Source organism: Onychomys torridus, chromosome 8, assembly GCF_903995425.1.
Source record: "Onychomys torridus chromosome 8, mOncTor1.1, whole genome shotgun sequence".
Lineage (NCBI taxonomy): Eukaryota > Metazoa > Chordata > Mammalia > Rodentia > Cricetidae > Onychomys > Onychomys torridus.
Genome location: NC_050450.1, coordinates 71,003,965 through 71,025,978, shown reverse-complemented (window position 1 = coordinate 71,025,978; position 22,014 = coordinate 71,003,965). Strand labels below are relative to the sequence as shown.

The following is a 22,014-nucleotide window of genomic DNA, read 5'->3' as shown; positions in this document are numbered from 1 at the left end:
ATTAATCAAATATATATATATATATATATATATACATACACATACACACATATAACACATATATGTATTTGTTTTAAAACAAGGTCTCTCTATGTAACCTTGGCTGGCCTGGAACTCACTATGTAGACCAGGCTGGCCTTGAACTCACAGAGATCGACCTGCTTCATGAATGCTAGGATTAATAGCTTATGCCACCATGCCTAGATATTTTATATATTTTGAGACTATCTTGGCCTGGAGATATATCTGAGCATAGAGCCCTTGACTAATATCTTCAATGCCCTGAGTTCTATCCTCATCAAAGAAAAACAAACAAAAAAACCAAAACTGTCTTATTAGGTGCATACAGGATTTTGTTGCTGTTTCTGCTCTTTGACAAGGTCTTGCTGAGTACCCTGGACTAGCCTTTAACTTAGGATGCTCCTGCCTGAGCCTCTTAAGAACTGAGAATTCAGGTTTATATCACTATGGCCAGCTTTAGGTGTGACCAGCTTTTACCATAGCATTTGTTCCTCACACAATGAACTTTTTGTACTGATATAAAAGTGGCTATCTTTTCTCTAATAATATCTTTTTATTTCAGTATTGAGGATTGAACTGGGATCTTGCACATGCTGTGCGTATGCTACTACTTTTAATTATGAGATAGGGTTTTACTGATTTATGAGAACTGGCCTTTAATCACTCTGTAGTCAAAGTAGGTCTTGATATCTGATGCCCCTTCTCAGGCTCTCAGGTATCTGGGATTACAGAATTGTACTACCAGATCTGCTTAGAAATGTCTTAAAAGTAGAATTTATCCCACATTGATACAGTTGCTATACCAGTTTTCTCTTTTAAGGTTTTTTTTTGGGGGGGGGGATGAGGGGACTCAAGGCGACTCTGTGTAGCCCTAAACTGGAACTCTGTAGACCAGGCTGACCTTGAACTCAGAGATCCACCTATCTCTGCCTCTCAAGTGCTGGTGTTAAAGGCATGTGCCACCACTGCTCAACTGTGAATATGTTTTCATTTAAGATTTTTTAAAAAATTATATTTTATGAGTGTTTTATATGCATGCAACATGTGCATAGCTGGGGCCTATTGAGGTCAGAAGAGGGTGTCGAATCTTCTGGAACTGGAGTCAACAGGTTGTTGTTATATCCACTACATGGGTGCTAGGAACTGAATCATGGTCCTCTGCAAGAGCAGCACATGCTCTTAACCACTGAACCATCTCTCCAGTTCCCACCAGCTTTCTCTTAATTAGTATATGTCTGTCATATTTTCTTTGTTTTACTTTCAATCTTCTTGTCCTTATATTTTAGAAGATTTTTTTTGTAAGTGACATATTGGGACAAATAGAAATTATTAATCAGATAGTCTTTATTTTTTAATTGAAATACTAATCTATTACATTTAACATTGTTATGAGTATATTTGATTTCAAATCTCCTGTCTTTTTACTTTCTATTTATTTCCCATTGTCCTGTTTCTTCTTCTTCTTTTTCTTTTTCTTTTTCTTTTTTTGGTTTTTTGAGACAGGGTTTCTCTGTAGCTTTGGAGTCTGTCCTAGACTAGCTCTGTAGACCAGGCTGGCCTCCAACTCACAGAGATCCACCTGCCTCTGCCTCCTGAATGCTGGGATTACAGGTGTGTGCCTCCACTGCCTGGCTTTTTTTTCTTTTTCTTTTTCTTTTTCTTTTCTTTCTTTTTCTTTTTTTCTTTTCTTTTCTTTTTTTTTTTTTTTTTGAGCTGAGGATCGAACCCAGGGCCTTGTGCTTTCTAGGCAAGCACTCTACCACTGAGCTAAGTCCCCAACCCTTTTTATTTTTTTTTAAGATTTATTTATTTATTATGTATACAGAAGAGAGTGCCAGATCTCATTACAGATGGTTGTGAGCCAACCTGTGGTTGCTGGGAACTGAACTCGGGACCTCTGGAAGAGCAGTTGGTGCTCTTAACCTCTGAGCCATCTCTCCAGCCCTGTCCTGTTTCTTTTAATCGACTTTTCATTTTATTGATTTCATCATTATATTTTTCCCTTCTACTAATTTGCAAATTTCACACTTCTACTATTTTTTGATTAGTAGAAATTATGTAATTATAGTAACTTATAGGAGTCTAGCTTTAATATCTAGATATCTTTTCTGGATACTATCCCCATTTACTCCTTCCTGAAGCATGATATTGTTACTGTTTTTTAAAATCCCACTTGATACTACTGCTATTTCATATGGTGTTTGCAAAAATTTATATTCATAATTCCAACTTGCTTTGATGTTTATGGCTTTGTGCATCTCAGCTTCCTCTTGAGATTGCAGCTCTCTCCCACTTATTTGCCGGGGATGTTTTCCAGGATTCTCGGTGGCTATCTAATGGTTCAGCTAGTGTTCAACCCTCTTTTTCCCTGGCTCTTTCCAGCATACCTGCACTAACACATTCAGCTCAGTTTCTTCTTTTTCACTTTCCTTTTGCTCTGTGGATGACTCTGCAAGTTCATCAGTTTCCATAGTTAACATAACTTTGATGTGACAGTGGGTCGCTGAGACCAGAGTTGAAACTAAGGAACCTCCTTTGGGACAAGGGGGCGCTGTTGTGTTTTCCTCTGCTTGCTGTCCATCCTATAGATCTCCTCTCCTCATAGTCTGCTGGAAGCATACTGTTGATTTGCTTTCATTTTCACTTTTTGGTGTTTTTATTGTACATAAAACTAGGCTTACAGTTATAGACCATTCTGACAGACAGTTCTTCAACTTTACAGTGATGCGAAGGTGATACACATTCAGGAGAACCTGTACTTTGAATTTTACATTTTGATTTTCCCTCAGCAGTATATTGTATGATTCTTTCTTGTGGTGCTGAGCAGTGGGAGTGAGCCATAGCTCACAGCTAACTGTGCAATCCCAAAACTAAACAGCCGATATCTGCAATATACAGCATTGCTAAACAATGATGGTAGGAAGGTTAGGTGAATTAAACGCATATGACATGATTGTTTCAACTTATGATGGGTATTTTGGGAATGTAATCATGTGATGGTTAATTTTGATGGTCAGTTTGGTGGGATTTAGAACGGCCTAGGACACAAATCTCTGAATGTACCTGTGAGAGTGTTTCAAGAGATTTAACTGAGAAGAGAAGACCCATTCTATATGTGGGTGAAATAAGCTGGAGATCCTGGTATGAGTTCAGAATAGAGTCAGGATGAGAAATACATATTTGGGAAATATTGATGTATGACACCTGCAGCAGTAGCTTTTAAAGGTACCAGAAAGCAACCACTGGGTATGGGCACACACCTTTAATCCCAGCACTTAAGAAGCAGAGGAGGGTGAATCTCTGAGTTTGAGGCCAGCCTGATCTACAAAAATAGGTATCAGAAAGGGGCTGTAGAGGCAGCTCAGTGGTTAAGAGCACTGGCTACTCTTCCTGGAGACCTGGGTCCAATTCCCAGCACCCACTTTGTAGCTCACAACTGTTGGTAACTCCAGTTCTAGGGGATCAAACGCCTTCTTCTGGTCTCTGTCGTTATTGCATGTACATGGTGCACAGACATGCATACAGTCAAAAATCCACACACATAAAAACAAACAAAAACCTAGCAGGATACCCACACAACTGGAGGTGGTGATCCACCAAGATCAAATCCCCCCATAGCCATGATGTGCAATAATTTCTGACTTGATGAGAGGTGCAAAGGAAAAGAATCTGAAAGTGAAAGGACCGGTTGGCAGCCAGTACAACAGTAACCACTACAGGAAAAACCCCTTGTGGTGCAGGTTCTAAGACACGGGATTGTTTCCAGATGAGAATCTATGGCGACTGAGCAACTTACACAGTCCTTCTGAGATCGTTAAGTGATTACTTCCATCAGTATTGAGCAAGGAGCGGAGGCTGAAGTTACTATTGCAGCTGCCTAAGTCAACTATTTTAATTTATTGACTTAGTCAGTTGAAAAGAAAAAGAAAAAAAAAACCAAACAAACAAAAAAACCCTGAACTCAGGAAACGTCAATGTTTGGAACTTGAAAAGAGATTAAAAATCCACCGATGGAGACTGAGATGAGACTGGGTGACCAGGGAGGTGGGGAGTCAAAGCAGAGTCAATGGTGCTGAAGTGTGTTGTTGGGAACTGAAAACTGATCATTATATTGATTCAGTAAAGAGGCAGAGATGGACGGCAGACTGAAGGCATGCTCAGGATGCCAACTTGCCACAAATGAGGATCACCTGAGCAGGGAGCCCCTCCTAAAGAACTGTCCTGATCGCTTTGATTGATGTGGGAAGCCTCACCCTGACTGTCGGTGGCACCTTCTGGTAGCAGTGCAGATGAAAGGGTATGTCAGCAGGAAGGTCATCCAGCCCTTTGCTTGGCCTCCCTCTCCCCCAGAGTCAGTTTGCCCTGTTGTTGCAGCTGCTGAGTCTTTGCCAGTATCAGAAATTGTTTCCATGCTTTCATCCTGGACTGGAGCAGAGGCTTCCCAGAAGCCTTCTGAGCTGCTGGTACCAGATTGGGACTGCTGAGGTACCCAGTGTTGTTTCCTTCCCCTCAGTGAGACCACTCTGACTACCAAGGCACCCAGTATTTCTCTCTCTCTCTCTCTCTGTTTTTTTCTTTCCTTCTTTACTTTCTTTCATTCCTTTCTTTCTTCTTTTTCTGTTTTGCTTGTTTTTCGAGACAAGGTTTCTCAGTGTAACAGCCCTGGCTGTCCTGGAACCTTGTCTGTAGACCAGGCTGACCTTGACCTCACAGAGAGATCCACCTGCCTCTGCCTCCTGAACTCTGGGACTAAAGGAGTATGCCACCACACCTGGTTCAGGCACCCAATCTTCAGGACCAAGAACTGCTGGGTTCCCAGCTCTGGGGTGTGATTTTGCTGTTGTTCCTATTTTAAAGCTAGTGGGAGGCCATCCCACCCCAACTTTTCCTCAGGGTACTCTTGAGCAGGAGCAGAAGGAAATATTAGATAAAATTTAGAGGGGAGAGAAACAGATGAAAAATACAAAATAGCCTTGAGAGGGCCTGGATCCTAATCCATCGGCCCCCGATTGTCTCTGCCAAAGGGCTCTTAAGGGAATGTCAAGGGCTGGAGCATAAGACTGCCCCTCAGCACAGCCAAGTGCAGATCATTTCAGACACCTGGTACTCAGGCCTGTGGTCTAATCATCCTTTTTATGCAGACCTGCTGGGTAAAGCTACCAGGAAACCTAAATGGGCTCCAACAAAAGCTGACTTCATAAATTCTTTAAATAATATATTTATCCCGTTGGTTCTGTTTCTCCAGAGAAACCTTTACTAATACAAAGTGTAATTGCAACTGTAGACAATTCAGAGTGTAGCTGTAAACAAGAGCAGTGAAATAGGGACAGCATTCTGTGCTAGAAGGAAACTTGAGGGTGGAGTGAGAATTCTTTGTTTTAAAGAATTGGAGATTTGCCGTGAGGTGGTGGCACACGACTTTAATCCCAGCACTCGGGAGGCAGAGCCAGGCAGATCTCTGTGAGTTTGAGGCCAGCCTGGGCTACCAAGTGAGTTCCAGGAAAGGCGCAAAGCTACACAGAGAAACCCTGTCTCAAAAAAAAAAAAAAAAAGAATTGGAGATTGGTGGGAATTTGTGGAGGGGTGATGGGGCAGTTTTTATCTTCTCAAAGCAGGAAATTCATTTGCTGAGGTTGAGAAGAGAGCAAACATGAAAGGTAAAAAATACTGGATGTATAGGTTTTTTTTTTTTTTTTCCTAAATAAGGTCTTTATCTTCATTTGGGAGTTAGAGCATTCTAATCAGATTAAAAACTTGAAAACTCCTTTATATTTGTGTTGAACATTTAAAAAATGTCTTTCCTCCCTCCCTCCATCTCTCCTTCCCTTCCTTCCATCCTTCATTCATTCCTTCCAACAGGATTTTACTCTGTAGCTCAGGCTGTCCTGGAACTCACTGTGTAGACTAGGCTCACTTCAAACTTGTGGAAATTTTCTTGTTTATGCCTCCCAGATACTGGGATTATAGGTGTGTGCTACCATTCCTGGTTAAAATGTATTTGTTTAGTACATAGCAAATGTTGGGTATAAACAATTCTTAAGGGGCTGGGAGTATAGCTCAATGGCAGAGCACTAGCCTGCAATGTACAAGGCCTTGGTTCAATCCCTAGCACCATACATACTCAGAAAAGATTCTTACAGGCCAAGGAGAGGGCTTGGCAGGTAAAGTGTTAGCTATGTACACATCTGATGACCAGGGTTTGATCCCTGGAACCTATGTAAAAAGCTGAATGCATAGGCTAGTTAGCCAGGAGTATGGTGTTCAGTGGCAGAAGCAACAGGAGAGACCATGCCTCCTCAAGGTGGAAGGTGAGAACTGACTCCACAAAGTTGTCCTCTGACCTCCACATGTGTGCTGTGGCAAGTATATGCCCACACTCACACATGCAATGAATAATTCTTTTTAAAAATTTCAAAAGAAATTATGTATGTATGTATATATGTATGTATGTATGTATGTGTGTATGTGTGTATGTGTGTATGTGTGTATCTATCTACCTAGCTATCTAGTTAGGTTTTTTTTTTTTTCTTTTTAAGTTTGTTTTAAGTGTATTGTGTTTTACCTGCAGGTATGTATATGTATCACGTGCATGCCTAGTGACCTCAGAGGCCAGAAGAGGGCATCAGATCCCTAGGTTATAAGGGGTCATATGAATACTGGAAACCGAAAGGTCCTCTGGAGTGCAGCAAGTGTTCTCAACTGCTAAGCCATCCCTCTAGCTCTCATATGTTTATTTTTGTGGTTCTGGAATTCAAAGAATGTAGACTCTCAAGAATGCTAGACATGTAGTCTACCAACCAAGCTACATTTCCTTTTAATTGTCAACATTAAAAAAAAAAAAAGAATAGTTGCAATCATGTTTTACACACAATATTATTCTGTACTTATTGGCTATCCCTGTAAATATTTTTCATGTTGCTACATGGTTTTCACAACCATTGAATTGCTGAGCCATTATTTGCTGAACAATATCCTGTTGTGCTGGACATTTAGGTTAACAATTTTAGTTATTCTATATAATTATTTTGAACAAATATCCCTAAGAAATTCATTGTGTGCCTCCCTTTTGTTATTTGGTCAGCTACTCCTGTTTGGAGCTGTATAACTTAGAGAGTAATTCTGGGCTGTCTTTTCATTTTAACTCATGGTCACGCTGTTAAAAGATTCTTTCCCTAATTCTACTAATTATATGTTAGGTTTGAAGTTATACAAGGAAACAATGTGTGTCCTGGCTGTTCCTAGCTTTGACTAGCTTTTGAAATTCTAATTTTAGAATGTGTATTCCATGAAACATTATGTATTTTACTAGGTTGATTCGAGGACTGGTTTTGGACCATGGTGCCCGTCATCCAAGCATGAAGAAGCAAGTGCAAGATGCATTTATCCTCATTTGCAATGTGTCACTAGAGTATGAAAAAACGTGCGTGTCAGTTTGTCTTTCTAACATTTGAAACTCTTTTAACACTTCTTTTTCTTTTTTGTAAATTTGTTTTTATTTTTAATTATGTGTATATGTCCATGTGAATAAAGGTGCCCTAGGAGGCCATCCACCCCCTGATCTGATGTTCCAGGCAATTGTGAGCCACCTGACATGGGTGCTGGGAACTGAACTCAGGTCCCCTTAGCCTGAACCATCTTTCTAACCCCAATTTTAGTTTAAGTTATTTTTTCCATCTCCCCCTCCTTCTTTCACAGCTCCCCCACCCCTCTCTCTCAAGAGTTTCACTCTTTAGTCCAGGATGGTCTCTAACTAACATGCATGCTCCTCCTGGCTGTCTCTTGAGTATTGGGATAACAAGCATGAGCCACCATGCCCAGCTCTCTTTTCTCCAAAGGTGTTTTGTAACTTCTGTTTCTCTTCTACGCCCACCTTGCTAGCTTTCTTCATTTGTCCGTTTCTGAGTTATTAAGAAAGGGACTTCCATTGCTCCGGGTTCCATTGCTCCAGGTTCCATTGCTCCGGGTGACTTCAGACTTGTGAACCTCTTGCTTTAGCCTCCGTACCTGGTTTACTAACTTGTTCTTATTAATTCTTTAGAGAAGTGAGCTCTGGTTTCTTTTATAAAACTGTAGAAGAGAAAGAGAAATTGGTGAAAGCTGAAAGAAAATTTATTGAAGATAGAGTGCAGAAAATAATAGACCTAAAACAGAAAGTTTGTGCTGAGACCAATAAAGGATTTGTTGTCGTTAATCAAAAGGTAAGAGAGAAGTTTCCAGCTTAAGTGCTTGTCACTGTTTTTCAGCATTTCTCAAAGTGTGGCTGTTGACCCTGAAGGGACCTTACGACATTTTCAGGGAGTTTGGGGAGGAAACTCTTTTCATAGTAATAATGCCTTTTGTATTGTGTGGACATTTGTGAGGAGAGGTAAAGCTGCTGACTTCCTCCTGCACATGAGGAGAGCAGCACAAGCTGTGCTTACCCTTGTCCTCTTCACTACCACAGCACCAGGGGAGAAGCTGCTTCATTCAGGGGTGGCTGGATGGTGGGTCTGGAAAGGTGGCTCAGCAGGTAAGGGCGTGTGCTGCTCTTTGGGATCTGAGTTCAGCTCTCACACCCTCATGGTTGAATGGCTCATGGCTACCTGACTGCAGCTCCATGGGGGAACTCTTGCCTTCAGACCTCCACACACCTGCACACAGGGGTACATATCCACACACAGACATACCACACCTATAATTTTTTTAATTTAGAAAAGAATGTCTTGAAATGTTAACTATTGATTTTATTAAAAATTGACCCTTAAGGATTCATCTTTTTAAAAATTATTTATTTAGTTTATGTATGTTGATGTTTTATCTGCATGCATGTGTGTGTGAGGGTGCCAGATCCTCTGGAACTAGAGTTACAGACAGTTGTGAGCTGTCATATGGGTGCTGGGAATTGAACTTGAATCCTTTGGAAGAGTAGCTACTGCTCTTAACCACTGAGCCATCTCTCCAGCCCCAAGGATTCATCTTTTTATAATTTTGTTTGATAAAATATGAAATATACATAAAGCACTTCTTTATAGCAAAACATGATGGTTGTCTTGAAGAAAGCCTATGTATAATGGATTTTGAATTAAACTAGCTACTTTTTTCAGGGAAAGCCATTTTCAGTTGAAAGAAGGTCCAACAGTTAAACTATAGTTATCTAGATTTGGATGTTCAGTGGATTTTTTTTCCCTGAAAAACAAATGGAACAATCCTACTACTCCAAGGAAGATAGCTCACAGAGTGGGCTGCCAGTAGTAACATTTGAGCTCAACTCAATGAACCAGAACTTTCTAACTGACTAAAATCCGCATGATTTTAAAAAGTCATGCATGAATAAATAACCCACTTAAAACATACGATTAATGATTTTTAAAAAACCCTTTAAAATGTTTTCCTGTTTAAGTTATGTTTGGGAGTGTATGTCTGAAACTGGAGTTGCAGGCTGTTGTGAGCCATCCCACGTTGGTGCTAGGAACCGAACTGAGGACCTCTGAAAGAGCAGCCTGTGTTCTTAACCACTGACCTATCTCTCCAGCCCCCGTTTCTAGGATATGATACAGATACAACTCACTATATAGCTTAGGCTTGCTATGTGGTCTATACTGGCCTGGAACTTTAGATCTTCCTTCTTTAGCTTCCTGAGTGCTGGGATTACAGGTGTGTGCCATCCTACCCAGCCCTGGTTCTTCTTGATTTTTAAGACTGTGAAGCGGTGCTGAGACAATAGCAACAGCAACAACAACAGCAACAACAACAACAACAGCAACAGCAACAGCAACAGCAACAACAACAGCAACAACGAGCTTGAGAAATACTAGCTTAAATTTTTTTTAAGGTGAAGAGTAGAGCTCAGGGGTAGAACACTTGCCTAGAACAAAAACAAAAGCCACTTAACTTTTGTGTTAACTTGACTACAGGGCATTGATCCGTTCTCCTTAGAAATGCTGGCAAAACATGATATCGTAGCTCTTCGCAGGGCAAAAAGAAGAAATCTCGAAAGGTAAGTGCAAATTATGTATCCGAAGTGTTTTCTGTTGCTCTTGGCCCCTCTGTCCTTTTTTGTTTGTAGTGCTGGGAACTGAACCCAAAGCTTTCTAAGTTTTTCTTTCTTTCTTCTTAAACAGTTGCTGGGTGTGGTGGTGCATGCCTTTAATCCCAGCACTGGGAAGGTAGAGGAAGAGGGATCTCTGAGTTGGAGGCAGCCTGGTCTGCAGAGCAAGATCCAGGATAGCCAGGGCTACACAGAGAAACCCTCAACCAAACAACAACGACAAACCCATAAGATTTTGGGCCTGGGAAATGGCTCAGTGTATGAAGTACTTGCTGAACAAGCCTGAAAACCTGAGTTCTGGTCTCCAGAACCCACATGAAAGGCAGGAGCAGCAGCACTGGGTGCCTGTACTCCCAGCTCTAGGACTTGCTGGTCTAGCTGAAACTTCAAGCTTCATGCTCAGTGAGAGACCCTGCCTCAAAAAAGTAAGACACAGAAGTGACTGACAAAAGACAACCTGGTGTCAACCTCTGCCCACCCCTACTTGCGTGGGTGAGTGAGTGCACCCTTATGTACATGGGCACACATACATTCCCTCCCCCACACAAAACAGATTTTAGAAACACTATAATACTGTATGATCTCACTTGTATATGGAATTTTAAAATACTAAACTTTCAGAATAGACAAGTGAATGATAGTTACAGGAGGCTGGAGGTGCTAGGGAAGATTAAGAGTTTGGGAGATGTTGGTCAAAGGATACACACTTCCATTAGAGAGGAAAGATATATTTAAGGGTTTGTTGTGCAGCATGGGCACTGTAGTAAATAACTATGCTTGTTAGATGTGTGTTTTTGAGACAGGGTCTCAGATACAGACCAGGCTTGCCTTGAACTCACAGGGAGCCACCTGCCTCTGCTTTCTTAGTGGTTGGATTAAAGTGAGATCATGCCAAAGGGGGAAAAAAAAGGAAAAGAGAACTTAGCCTTTGTATTTTCCATAACCAAAGTGAAGGTGATACCATGTGATTCCAGGCTTGCCCTTACTTGTGGAGGAATAGCTGTGAACTCCTTTGAAGATCTTAATGAAGATTGCTTGGGGCATGCTGGCCTTGTATTTGAGTATTCATTAGTGAGTATTTCCTATTTTTATGTTTATGTTTTGAGACAAGGTTTCTCTGTGTTGTCCAGCTGTCCTGGAACTCACTCTGTAGACCGGGCTGGCCTCTAACTCAGAGATCTGCCTCTGCTTCTCAAGTGCTGGGATTAAAGGGTGTGCACTCACATTAGTGAGTATGTCTGTGAATAGCGGTTGTAACATGATTCCTAAACTATTTTTGGTATTTTATATCTTTTAATTCACATTTTACATTTTGAGGTCTGACAGGACAGAGTTTACAATTTTTTTTAACTAAGTGTTAAGGGTTTTGCTATGTAGCCCCAGTTGGTCTTGAACCATCTTCCTAATCCAACCTCCCCAAATGGTGTGGTCACTTAACCACTTTAAAATACATCTTTAGTTATGCTTGATAAGAAAAATTTACATGAATATTTGATCCTAATAGAATATAAATTTGGATTTCATGATGACATTGTAATTTTATACGAATGTAATAATACAATGTGTCAAATGTTATACTTGTCCTGTGTGTGTGTGTGTGTGTGTGTGTGTGTGTGTGTGTGTGTGTGTGTGTGTGTTTTATGTGTGCTGGGCAAAGTGCTCTGCCTCCTACACCCCTCAGCTACATTCCTAGCCTTACAGCTGTATCTCTTCTTGTTCCCCGTTAGGGTGAAGAAAAGTTTACTTTTATTGAGGACTGTGTGAATCCTCTCTCTGTCACCTTGTTGGTCAAAGGACCAAACAAGCATACTCTCACACAGATCAAGGATGCTCTAAGAGACGGACTTCGTGCAGTCAAAAACGCCATTGAAGATGGTAAGCAAGCTCTTTCTGTGGTGGGTATCAGCCTCATGCTTTTTAAGTAGTAATAAATCAGTCATGGTATGTATAGTTTTTTAAGGTACACATGATTATTCTTTCATTTCACTTTAAACAATTGTTTAATTTTCCTTTGGGATATCTGTTAAGAATAAAAATAAGGTATGTTGCCTTACTAATTAGCCCCTCTCTCGGAGATGAAAACCACTTAACTTAATACTATGCTTTTACTTTTTATATTTAGGAATTTACTTTTCAAACCATGAGAGAGCTTTTATAGCTCAGAACTTACTCCTTTACCTCAGGTGTAGAGTAATTGTAAGAAAGGTTGGGTTGGGGATTTAGCTCAGTGGTAGAGCGCTTGCCCAAGGCCCTGGGTTCGATCCGCAGCTCAAAAAAAGAAAGGTTAGGAAGGGATGTTTAACATTTTAAATTTATTGATAATTTAGAACTAGCTTGTATCTAAAAGGAGTTAAGGGAGGTAATTCAATAAAAGCATCCCTTTAAAATTGAGTAATAGACATATGGAAAGATGTTCAAAAATCAGTCGTTAAGAAATGGAAATCAAAGCACAAGGAGGTGCCTGTCATTTTACATCCTCTACAATGGCTGCAATACAAAAGTTAAATAACAATTAAGTGTCCTTCTTTGGCAAGGACATAAAGACCTGGAACTTTGAGAGAACTGTTGGGTGACAGGTACTCCTGGCTGGACCATACGGTAGTTCTGTCTTTTCGTTTTTTTTTTTCATGAATCTCCACACACTGATTTCTGTAGTGGCTGTACTAGCACATTCTATTACCAGAGTTTAAGGTTTGTCCCCCCCCCCCCCCACAACTTGAGTGGCCTTTGTTGTCATGTGATGATGGCCATTCTGACGGGGTGGGGGGGGAGAATGTGGGTATAGTTTGAATTTGCATTACAGTAATGGATAAGGATGGTGAACATTTTTATGTATTTGTTGGCCATTTGTACTTATTTGGAAATGATACATTTATCTCTTTAGTGATTAGTTGTTTGTTGGTTTGGAGTCCTTTACATGTTCTGGATATTTTCCCCCCAGCAGAGGAGTAACTAGGAAATCTTTCTCCCATTCTTAACATTCTTTACCATCTTCTATGCTATACAGAAGCTTTTTAATTTCATGAAGTGACATGTATCAGTCCTTGCTATTTGGTTGGGCTTTGAGGAATATATTCAGAAAGACTTGCCTTTACCTGTACCATTTATTTGTTTATTTATTTATTTGTTTTTTTGAGACCGGAGTTTCTCCACATAGCCAAGTTGGCCTTGAACTCCCAGAGATCTACCTGCCTCTGCCTCCTGAGATTATAGCATTATAGATGGCATCAGCATGCCTGACATATGCCTACATCTTGAAGAGTGGTTTTTTTTTTTTTCTCTAGTAGTTTCAAAGTTCCTGGTCTTAATGTTGATGTCTTTGGTCTATTTGAATTAATCTTTGTACATGATGAGAGGTAAGATCTAGTTTTACTTTTCTACATATGGATATCTAGTTTCCCCAGAATAATTTGTTAAAGAAGCTGTCCTTTATATATATTTGGACATCTTTGTTAAAAAGCTGGTGGTAGCCAGGTGTGGCTGCACACACCTTTAATCCCAGTACTCTGGAGGCAGAGACAGGCCTGAGTTTGAGGCCAGCCTGATTTACAGGTAGAGTTCCAGGAAGCTAGTGGTGTTACACAGAGAGACCCTGTCTTGGAAAAAAGAAAGAAAGCTATAGCAGTGGCTATTGCAGTGTGGGTTTCGCACAGGATCCTCTGTTCCATTCTCTTAGCTTGTGTGTTTGGTTTTGTGCTAATCCAAAGAAGAAAATTTCCACTTATCTAAGTTGAGAGCACCAAACTATTGCTTGTGAATGAAATATGATTTGCTTCATGTTTTTAGTAAATAGGTTTTATTGTAACTCAGTCATACCCCCTTGTGTGTATTGACTGTAACTGTTTTGTGCTATAGTGGTGGGATGAAATAGTTTTAAAGGGAATGGTAGAACACACAGAACCTAGGTTGTTAGCTAGCTTAAACTGTTTTTTTTTTTCAGTACTAGGGATGCAATCAGGGGTATGAACATTCTAGGCAAGCTTTCTACCACTTAACTATACTCCTAGATAAATAAAATCGTGTGTGTGTGTGTGTGTGTGTGTGTGTGTGTGTGTGTGTGTGTGAGAGAGAGAGAGAGAGAGAGAGAGAGAGAGAGAGAGAGAGAGAGAGAGAGAGAGAATGAGGATGTGCTCATGCCTTGGTGCACGTATAGAGGCCAAAGGACAACTTTCAGAAATTGGTTCTCTCCTTCCACTTGGGTTCTAGGGATCAAAATTCAGGCCTGCATGGTTGGTGCTTTTACCCACTGAGTCATCCTGCTGGCCCTTACCTGGCCTTTTGCATAAAGTTCACCGGCACTCATCTAAGTTGCCAACTTTTATTGGTATAAAGTTGTTTATAGCATTCCTTACTTCCTCTCTATCTGTAAGGATGCAATTTCCTCTTCCTCCTTTTTGTTTCTCCCTTCCTTCCTTTTTATTTTTATTTATTTATTTTTTTTGAGACAAGAGTTCACTCTAATTCAAGCTGGCCTGGAACTCAAAGTGTAGCCCAGGCTGGCCTTGAAGTCTTACCAATATCCTTAGTGTGGAATTACAAGTGTGAGCTCCATTTGTCGGTTTTCTTACCTCTCAGTTTTCTACCCTGATCTCTCCTGTTTCCATTCCCTCACTCACACTGAATGCTGTTTGCTCCCCGCTCTAGTTTCTTAAGGAGGACTCTCAGCTCTCTGGTTTAAGGACTCTGTTATTTCCTAATGTAGGTAGTTGTATAAATTTCTCTTCAACAGCATCCCACAACTTTATGAAATGCTTTCATGAGGAATGGGCTCTGGGGAAGCTCTCAGAGGTACAGTAATGTCTTTCTTAAGATGGGTGGGGTGGGACATACATGGGTACACGTGTTTATTTGCATATTTAGTTTTTATACCTCTCACATGCAAATATTAATTTTGAGTGCATTCTTTCTTAGGAAGGAGCTTTTCAAAACATGATGACACATAAGGATATAGCCAACTTACAGATGAATAACTCCTTCAGCACTTATGTTATGAAATGAATCAGAAAAGGAAGGTGGTAATAAGAATGTTGAGCTGAGAAATAATTGATTTTATATTGTTTTGCTACAATCATAGTTACTTACAAATCAAAACAATTTAACAATTTCAACAAGTCCAAAGCCTTATGATACTATACAAGCAAGACTGGGATATTTTGTTGCATGGTAGAGCCCGTGCCTGTCAGGAGCAAGGCCCAGGTTTACTCTCCAGCACCACAGCACAACTACCCAAAGCTGTACAAGCAGGGGTAATGCCTTATCCAGGTTGTCCATTTTAACACAAAGCTCTTGGCTTAGAATAAAGGACACCTAATGTTTTCCTTGGGCAGCAGTCTAGATTCTGCTTCAATATAGAAAACAAATACTTCATTGGGTCCCAGGAATTCTATACCAAAATCTCTGGCCACATTACTTGCCTAATTCTCCCTTCATTTTAGTACATTTTCCCACTAACTCAACCCAGGGAAAGGGTCCAAAAGTCACACTTTCAAATTGATTTTAAATAAAAACAAACACAATTTTGCATGACTTCAATTCCTTTTCTTTTTTTAGAAACTATGTAGACTAGTTCCTAGATGTATGTAACAATGTAATCACTTTCCAAAGCATAATGAAAACATAATACACTGTCAGTAAGTCATTGTTCCCACCAATGACAGTCACACAGTGAGATTACATGGGATCAGGCAGATTCAAGGTGGCACGGCTCTATGCATTGCTTCAGTTAAATAGCAGTGTGGACACACTGTGGATGTCACTACTGAACTGCTGTGGTGAAACAGGAACAGCGGTCCAGAACTGTTACATCTTATATCAGCTCCAGGAAACACTGGAGAATTCTTTTTCAATTAAAAGATTTATCATGCATATTCATTGTACATGGCTCTATGTTACTTACATAAGGACACTTCATACAAGTATATAATGTATATTGAACATACTTCCCTCCATATCCCTTCCTGCCTCCCCCTTCCCCTCAGTCCTCTTTGTTCCCCTATCCAGTGTCATTTAGACTTTTATGTCATATGTGGGGCAAGATGAAAGTCAAGGGAAATGGTGGAATTATGGGGAGGTGGAGAGGGAAAGGACTCCCTTCCCCTTTCCCCTTTCTGCTTGAAGCTTCTTTCCAGCTGAGAGTCGAGAGTTCCAGCATCGTTAAAACATGCACTGTGAAGGTTATCTACATGGAGACAGTCTTCCTTTTATATAGTGGTGATTCAAATAAGAGTGTTTAATAGCAATGGACTATGCCTGAGGCCAAAGTGTAGGTGACCTTTTCCCATTCTCATCTGTAAACCTGCAATCTTCTAGAACTCTCATAAGACTCTCCATTTACAATAAAAGACATGTCTTAACCCCCTTGTGCAACCCTTGTGGCTCATGGTTTTGTCTTTATTAGATTTTAATCCCATCCAAGGCACCCTTGGAGCTACCCTATAATCTCACTTATTATACAGAGTGGGGTAGGACTGGGAAGACTGCTCAATAGGTAAAGACACTAGCTGCCAAGGCTGATGACACGAGTTCAATCTTGGGATCCTCATGGTGGAAGGAGAGAACTGACTTCCTAACATTGTCCTCTGACCACCTCCAGTGATCACGGTGGGATGCTAGGCAAGCGCTCTACCACTGAGCTAAAACTCCTGGAAAAAGTTTTTATAGCAACCATTAAGAGTTATAATTTATATACTAAAATAGTATATAATAACTGTTGAGACACTTAAGCAGTACTCTTTCGAGAAGCTCATGCCTAGGCTCTTGGGTGTGTCTTATTCTTCCCCTAAGAACCTCTCTTTCTATTAGCCCCTTGCTGAAGTCTGTGTTTGTTTGTTTACTTATTATATGTGTGTTAAATGCAGGGGCACTTGTGCCATGACAGAGTGCATGGTGATCAGAGGGCAACTGCAGGAGCTGGCTCTCTCTTCCCACCATGTGGGTTCTGAGAGGTGAACTCAGGTCATTAGGCACAGCAGCCAGTGCTCGATTTCTAGGTTGCTTTTTTATTTCTGTGATTAACACCATGACCAAAAGCAACTCGGGGAGGAAAGGGTTTATTTCATATCACGAGTTACTGTTCATTGAGGAAAGCCAGTACAAGAACTTGAGGCAGGAACTTGACAGAGAAATCATGGAGGAATGCTCCTTACTGGTTTGCTCCCAGACTCATGCTCAGCTACTTTTTGTCTTTTCTTTTCCTCTTCTTTTTCTTTTTCCTTCTTTTTTTTTTCTTTTTCAAGACAGGGTTTCTCTGTGTAACCCTGGCTGTCCTTGAACTCACTCTGTAGACCAGGTTAGTCTCAAACTCAGAGATTCACCTGCCTCTGTCTCCTGCGTGCTAGGATTAGGTGTGCACCACCACCACCTGGCAGCTACTTTTCTCTTATAGTCCAGGCTCACTTGCCTAGCTGTGGTATTACCAACAGTGGACTAGACTCTCCCACATCAATTAGCAATAAAAAAAAAATCCTGACCCTCCACAGGCATACCCACAGGCCAGTGTGATGGCGGTAATTCTTCACTTGAGGTTCCCTCTTCCCAGGCATGTCAAGTTGACAATGAAGATTAGCTGTCACATACTCTTACCCACCAAACAATCTTGCTGGTCCTAAACTTTCTCCTTAATGAATTCCATTTCTGCTTCAAATGGGTTCAGTCTTATTTTTTTCCCCTGTGGGGAAGTCAAGGATTCATCATCACCTGAATGGAGGTCTCTGAAAGAGAATTCTTCATACTGCTGGGTGCAGTTTTGGTTTTTGTCTTCTGCTGCACTGTCTGACAGTGTATACTCATGGGATTTTGTGTACCTAATAAAATCTAGGAACCACTAATTAGAAAAAAATGCAATATTTGTCTGAGACTGAAAATATGAATATCTATAGTAGTACCCATTTCCAGGCAGATGATGTACCTTTCTCCTTTATCACTGAAAACTTTTCCATTGTGTATATATGCCATATTTTATCTATTCTTGTCTCATTGGATATCTTGGTTGGTTCTCTGACTTAGCTGTTGTAAACAGTTCTCCAACAAATCTTGATGCCTAAGCATCTCTGTGATATGTTGACTTGGAGCTCTTCAGGCATCACTGAGAGTGGTGTAGCTGGATCACATAGTAGATCTATTTTTAGTTTTTTAAGGACCTCCATTACAAGTTTACAGCAGTGTATACAATTCCCTTTGGGCCATATCCTCACTAGCATTTATTTGGATAATTGATAATGATTACCATTCTTCTGGGGCTGAGATGGAATCTAAGGGTTTTTTTTTAATTATTATTTTATGAGTACGAGTGTTTTGCCTGCATGTATGTCTGTGCACCACATGTATGTACCTGATGTCTGTGGAGGCCAGAAGAAGGTGTCAGATTCCCTGGAACTGGGGTTGCAAGTGGTAATGATCTACCATGTAGATGCTGGGATTTGAACCCAGGTCCTCTGGGAAAATCACCAGTGATCTTAATTGCTGAGCCATCATCTCTCTAGCTCCTCCAAAGTAGTTTTAAAGTAAATTATTTCTTTTCTTTTAAGTTTGACAATATTGGGCTGGAGAGTTGGCTCAGTGGTTAAGAGCACCTGCTACTCTTCCAGAGGTCCTGAGTTCAGTTCCCAGCAAATTACACATGGTAGTTCACAACCATCTGTAATGAGATCCAGTGCCCTCTTCTGGCCTGCATGCATGTTATTTTTGTGGGGGTTTTTGTTTGTTTTTTCAGGACAGGGTTTCTCTGTGTAGCTTTGGTGTCTGTCCTGGATCTCGCTCTGTAGACCAGGCTGGCCTCTAACTCACAGAGATCTGCCTGCCTCTGCCTCCCGAGTGCTGGGATTAAAGGCGTGCACTGCAGCCACCCACTCGTGTTTTTGTTTTTTGGGGATTTTTTTGGTTTGTTTGTTTGTTTGGGATATATTATTTTTATTTCTAGTTTCTTCAATGTTTCTATCATGAGGGATGTTAGATTTTTGTCAAAGCCTTTTCATGTGATTTCTGTAATATTTTTAGCATTATTCTTGTTGCAGAGTATTGCTTTGGCTGTCTGGGGTCTTTAAAAAACATTTTATGTGTATGAGTGTTTTGCTTGTTTGTCTGTGTATCACATATGTACAGTGCCCACAGAGGCCAGAAGAGGGTGCCAGATGCCCTGGGACTAGAGTTGCAGCTGGCTATGGGCTGCCATGTGGGTGCAGGGGATCTTGAAGAGAGGCAGTGCTCTCAACCACTGAGCCATCTCTCAGTGCCTGTATGGGGGAATTTTATGTTTTCACGTGACTTTTAAGATTTTGTCTTATTTCTATGAAGAATAGTACTGGAATTTTGATGAGATTTGCCTTGAATCTGTAGATTACTTTTTGTAGGATAGACATTTCACAATATTAATTCTTCCAATCCATGATCATGAGAAGATTGTTTTTCTATCTTCTGGTGTCTTCCTCAGTGGTGCTTTAAAGTTTACATTATCTTTCGTTTCCCTGGTTAGGTTTATTCCAAGATATTTCATTTTATTTTTTGAAACTAATTTGAATGATATTGTTTCCTTGATTCTCAGTGTGTCTTCCACTGGTGTACAGGAGGGGTACTTGATTTTGGTACTTCCATTGGTGTATAGGAGGGGTACTTGATTTTGGTACTTCCATTGGTGTACAGGAAGGGTACTTGATTTTGGTATGATGTTTTGTATCATCTTGTCTTGCTGGAAGTGTTTATCAGATGTAAGAATTTATGGTGGAGTCTTTAGGGTCTCTCTGTAGTGTCATGTCCCCTATAAATAAGGATATTTTCACTTCTTTTCCTATGTGTATCCCTTTTATTTCCTCTCTTATCTTATTACAAGCGCTGGCTAAACCTGCCATCTCTGTTGAATAGGGGAGAGGACAGTCTTGTCTTGTTCCTGACCTCAATAGGAATGTTGTGAGTTTTCCCCTGTTCTGCATGGTGCCGGCTCTAAGTTTATTATATATGGCCTTTATTATGCTGGGATATGTTCCTTCTCTTCCTAGTCTCTTCAATGTTTTGCCATGCAAAGATGTGAGATTTTGCCAAAGGCCTTTTCTGCATCTGTTGAAACAATCCATGATTTCTGTCCTTGAGTCTATTTATATGCTGTATTACATTTATTGATTTATGTATCTTAAATCATCCCTGCATCTCTGGAATGGAGTGACCTTGATAATGATGGATGCTCTTTTGATGTATTCAATTCAGTTTGCAAGTATTTTACTGAGAATTTTTGCTTCTATGTTCATAAGACAAATTGGCCTATAATTTTCTTTTGTATGTGTGTGTCTTTATCTGGTTTTGGTATCAGAGTAGTACTGGCCTCAAATGTGAGTTTGGAGCATTCCTTCATTTTCCATTGTATGGAATAGTCTGGAAGCATTGGTATTACTTCTTTTAAGATCTAGTAGAATGCAGTGAATCCATCTGAGCTGGGATCTCTTCTCCTTCTCCTTTCTTCTTTCTTATTCTTCTTCACAGCGTTTCTCTGTGTAGCCTTAGCTGTCCTGGAACTCACTCTGTAGAGGCAGGCCTTGAACTCACAGAGATCCATCTGCCTTAGCCTCCCAAGTACTAGGATTAAAGGCGTGCACCACCACTCTGGCTGACCCTGGACTCTTTTGACTGAGTGTTTGTTTTAGTTCTACATTGGTCTCATTGCTTGTTATAGAGCCATTCAAATTGCTTATTTCAGTTAAATTTTCATAGGTCACATGTTTCTAGAAAGGCATCCATTTCTTTTTCTTTCTTTTGTAAAGATTTATTTATTGATTGATTGATTGATTGATTGATTTATATTATGTATACAGTGTTCTGCCTGCGTATATGTCTGCACTCCAGAAGAGGGCGCCAGATCTCATTACAAATGGTTGTGAGCCACCATGTGATTGCTGGGAATAGAACTCAGGACCTCTGGAAGAGCAGCCAGTGCTAACCTCTGAGTCATCTCTCTAGCCCCATCCATTTCTTTTAGATGTTCCAATTTAGTGGAATATACATTTTCAAGGTTTGTCCTTAGGACTTTCTGAATCCTATTGGCAGTAGTTAGAAACCCCCTTTTGCACTGGGGCTGCTTTCATTATATCTCATAATTTTGGTATGTTATGTCTTCATTTTTATTTAACTCTAAAATGTATTTCCTTTCTGATTTCTTCAGTAAGCCAGTTGTTTAATTTCCATGAATGAGTGGTTTTCTTGCTGCTGATTTTTAGCTTTATTTCATTGTGGTCAGACAGAATACAAGAAACTTTTAATTTCCTTGTATTTGCTGAGACTTGCTTTTGTCCTGTAATAGGATCTACCTTATGGAAAGTTGTATGGGCTGCAGAGAAGAATGAGTATTCCGCAGTATTTGTGCGGAATGTTCTGTGGAGGTCTGCTAGGCCCATGTGATCTAAGGTATCACTGAGTCCAGATGTCTCTCTGTGATTCATTGGGACGACCTGCCTGCTGAAGAGAGTGGGGCACTGGCCTCACGCGGTATTCTTGTATTGGGTTCGTCTGGGTCTTGACCTCTAGTAGTGCCAGGTGCACTTGTGGCCAGTGTATATGTGTTCACAACACTAGTATTGTCTTATTAGAGCATTCTGTTAGTCAGTATAAAGTCACTCTCTTCATCTCTTTTGACTAATTCTGGTTTGGAGTTTATTTTGTCAATATGAGGATTCTGTTATAAATCCAGTCTCTGTAAAAACTTTTTTCTCTCTTCATGTTTTTATTTTATTTATGTATTTATTGTATATCCTGACCTTAGTTTCCCCTCCCTCCTCTCTCCCAAGTCCTCCTCCCATAACCCCCCAACATCCACTCCTCCCCTGTTTCTATTCAGAAAAGGGCAAGCCTCCCACGGACATAACAAAGCATAACTATCAAGTTGCAGTAAGGCTAAGCATCTTGCCTTGTAATAAGTCTGGGTCAGGCAACCTAGTGTGAGGAATAGGATCCCCCAAACCAGAAGAGTCAGAGACAGCCCCTGCTTC

The 22,014-nt window shown here is 40.5% G+C and overlaps 1 protein-coding gene across 1 annotated transcript in view; it reads left to right on the top strand.

Moving 5' to 3' along the window:
- Positions 1–22,014, top strand: part of Cct6b (chaperonin containing TCP1 subunit 6B) — a 48,366-nt gene that overhangs the window by 21,177 nt on the left and 5,175 nt on the right. The window contains exons 6-10 of the mRNA XM_036197426.1: positions 7,331–7,441; positions 8,060–8,219; positions 9,915–9,997; positions 11,023–11,119; positions 11,776–11,923. Coding sequence (XP_036053319.1) covers positions 7,331–7,441; positions 8,060–8,219; positions 9,915–9,997; positions 11,023–11,119; positions 11,776–11,923 — 599 coding nt within the window. The remainder of the gene's footprint in view (positions 1–7,330; positions 7,442–8,059; positions 8,220–9,914; positions 9,998–11,022; positions 11,120–11,775; positions 11,924–22,014) is intronic.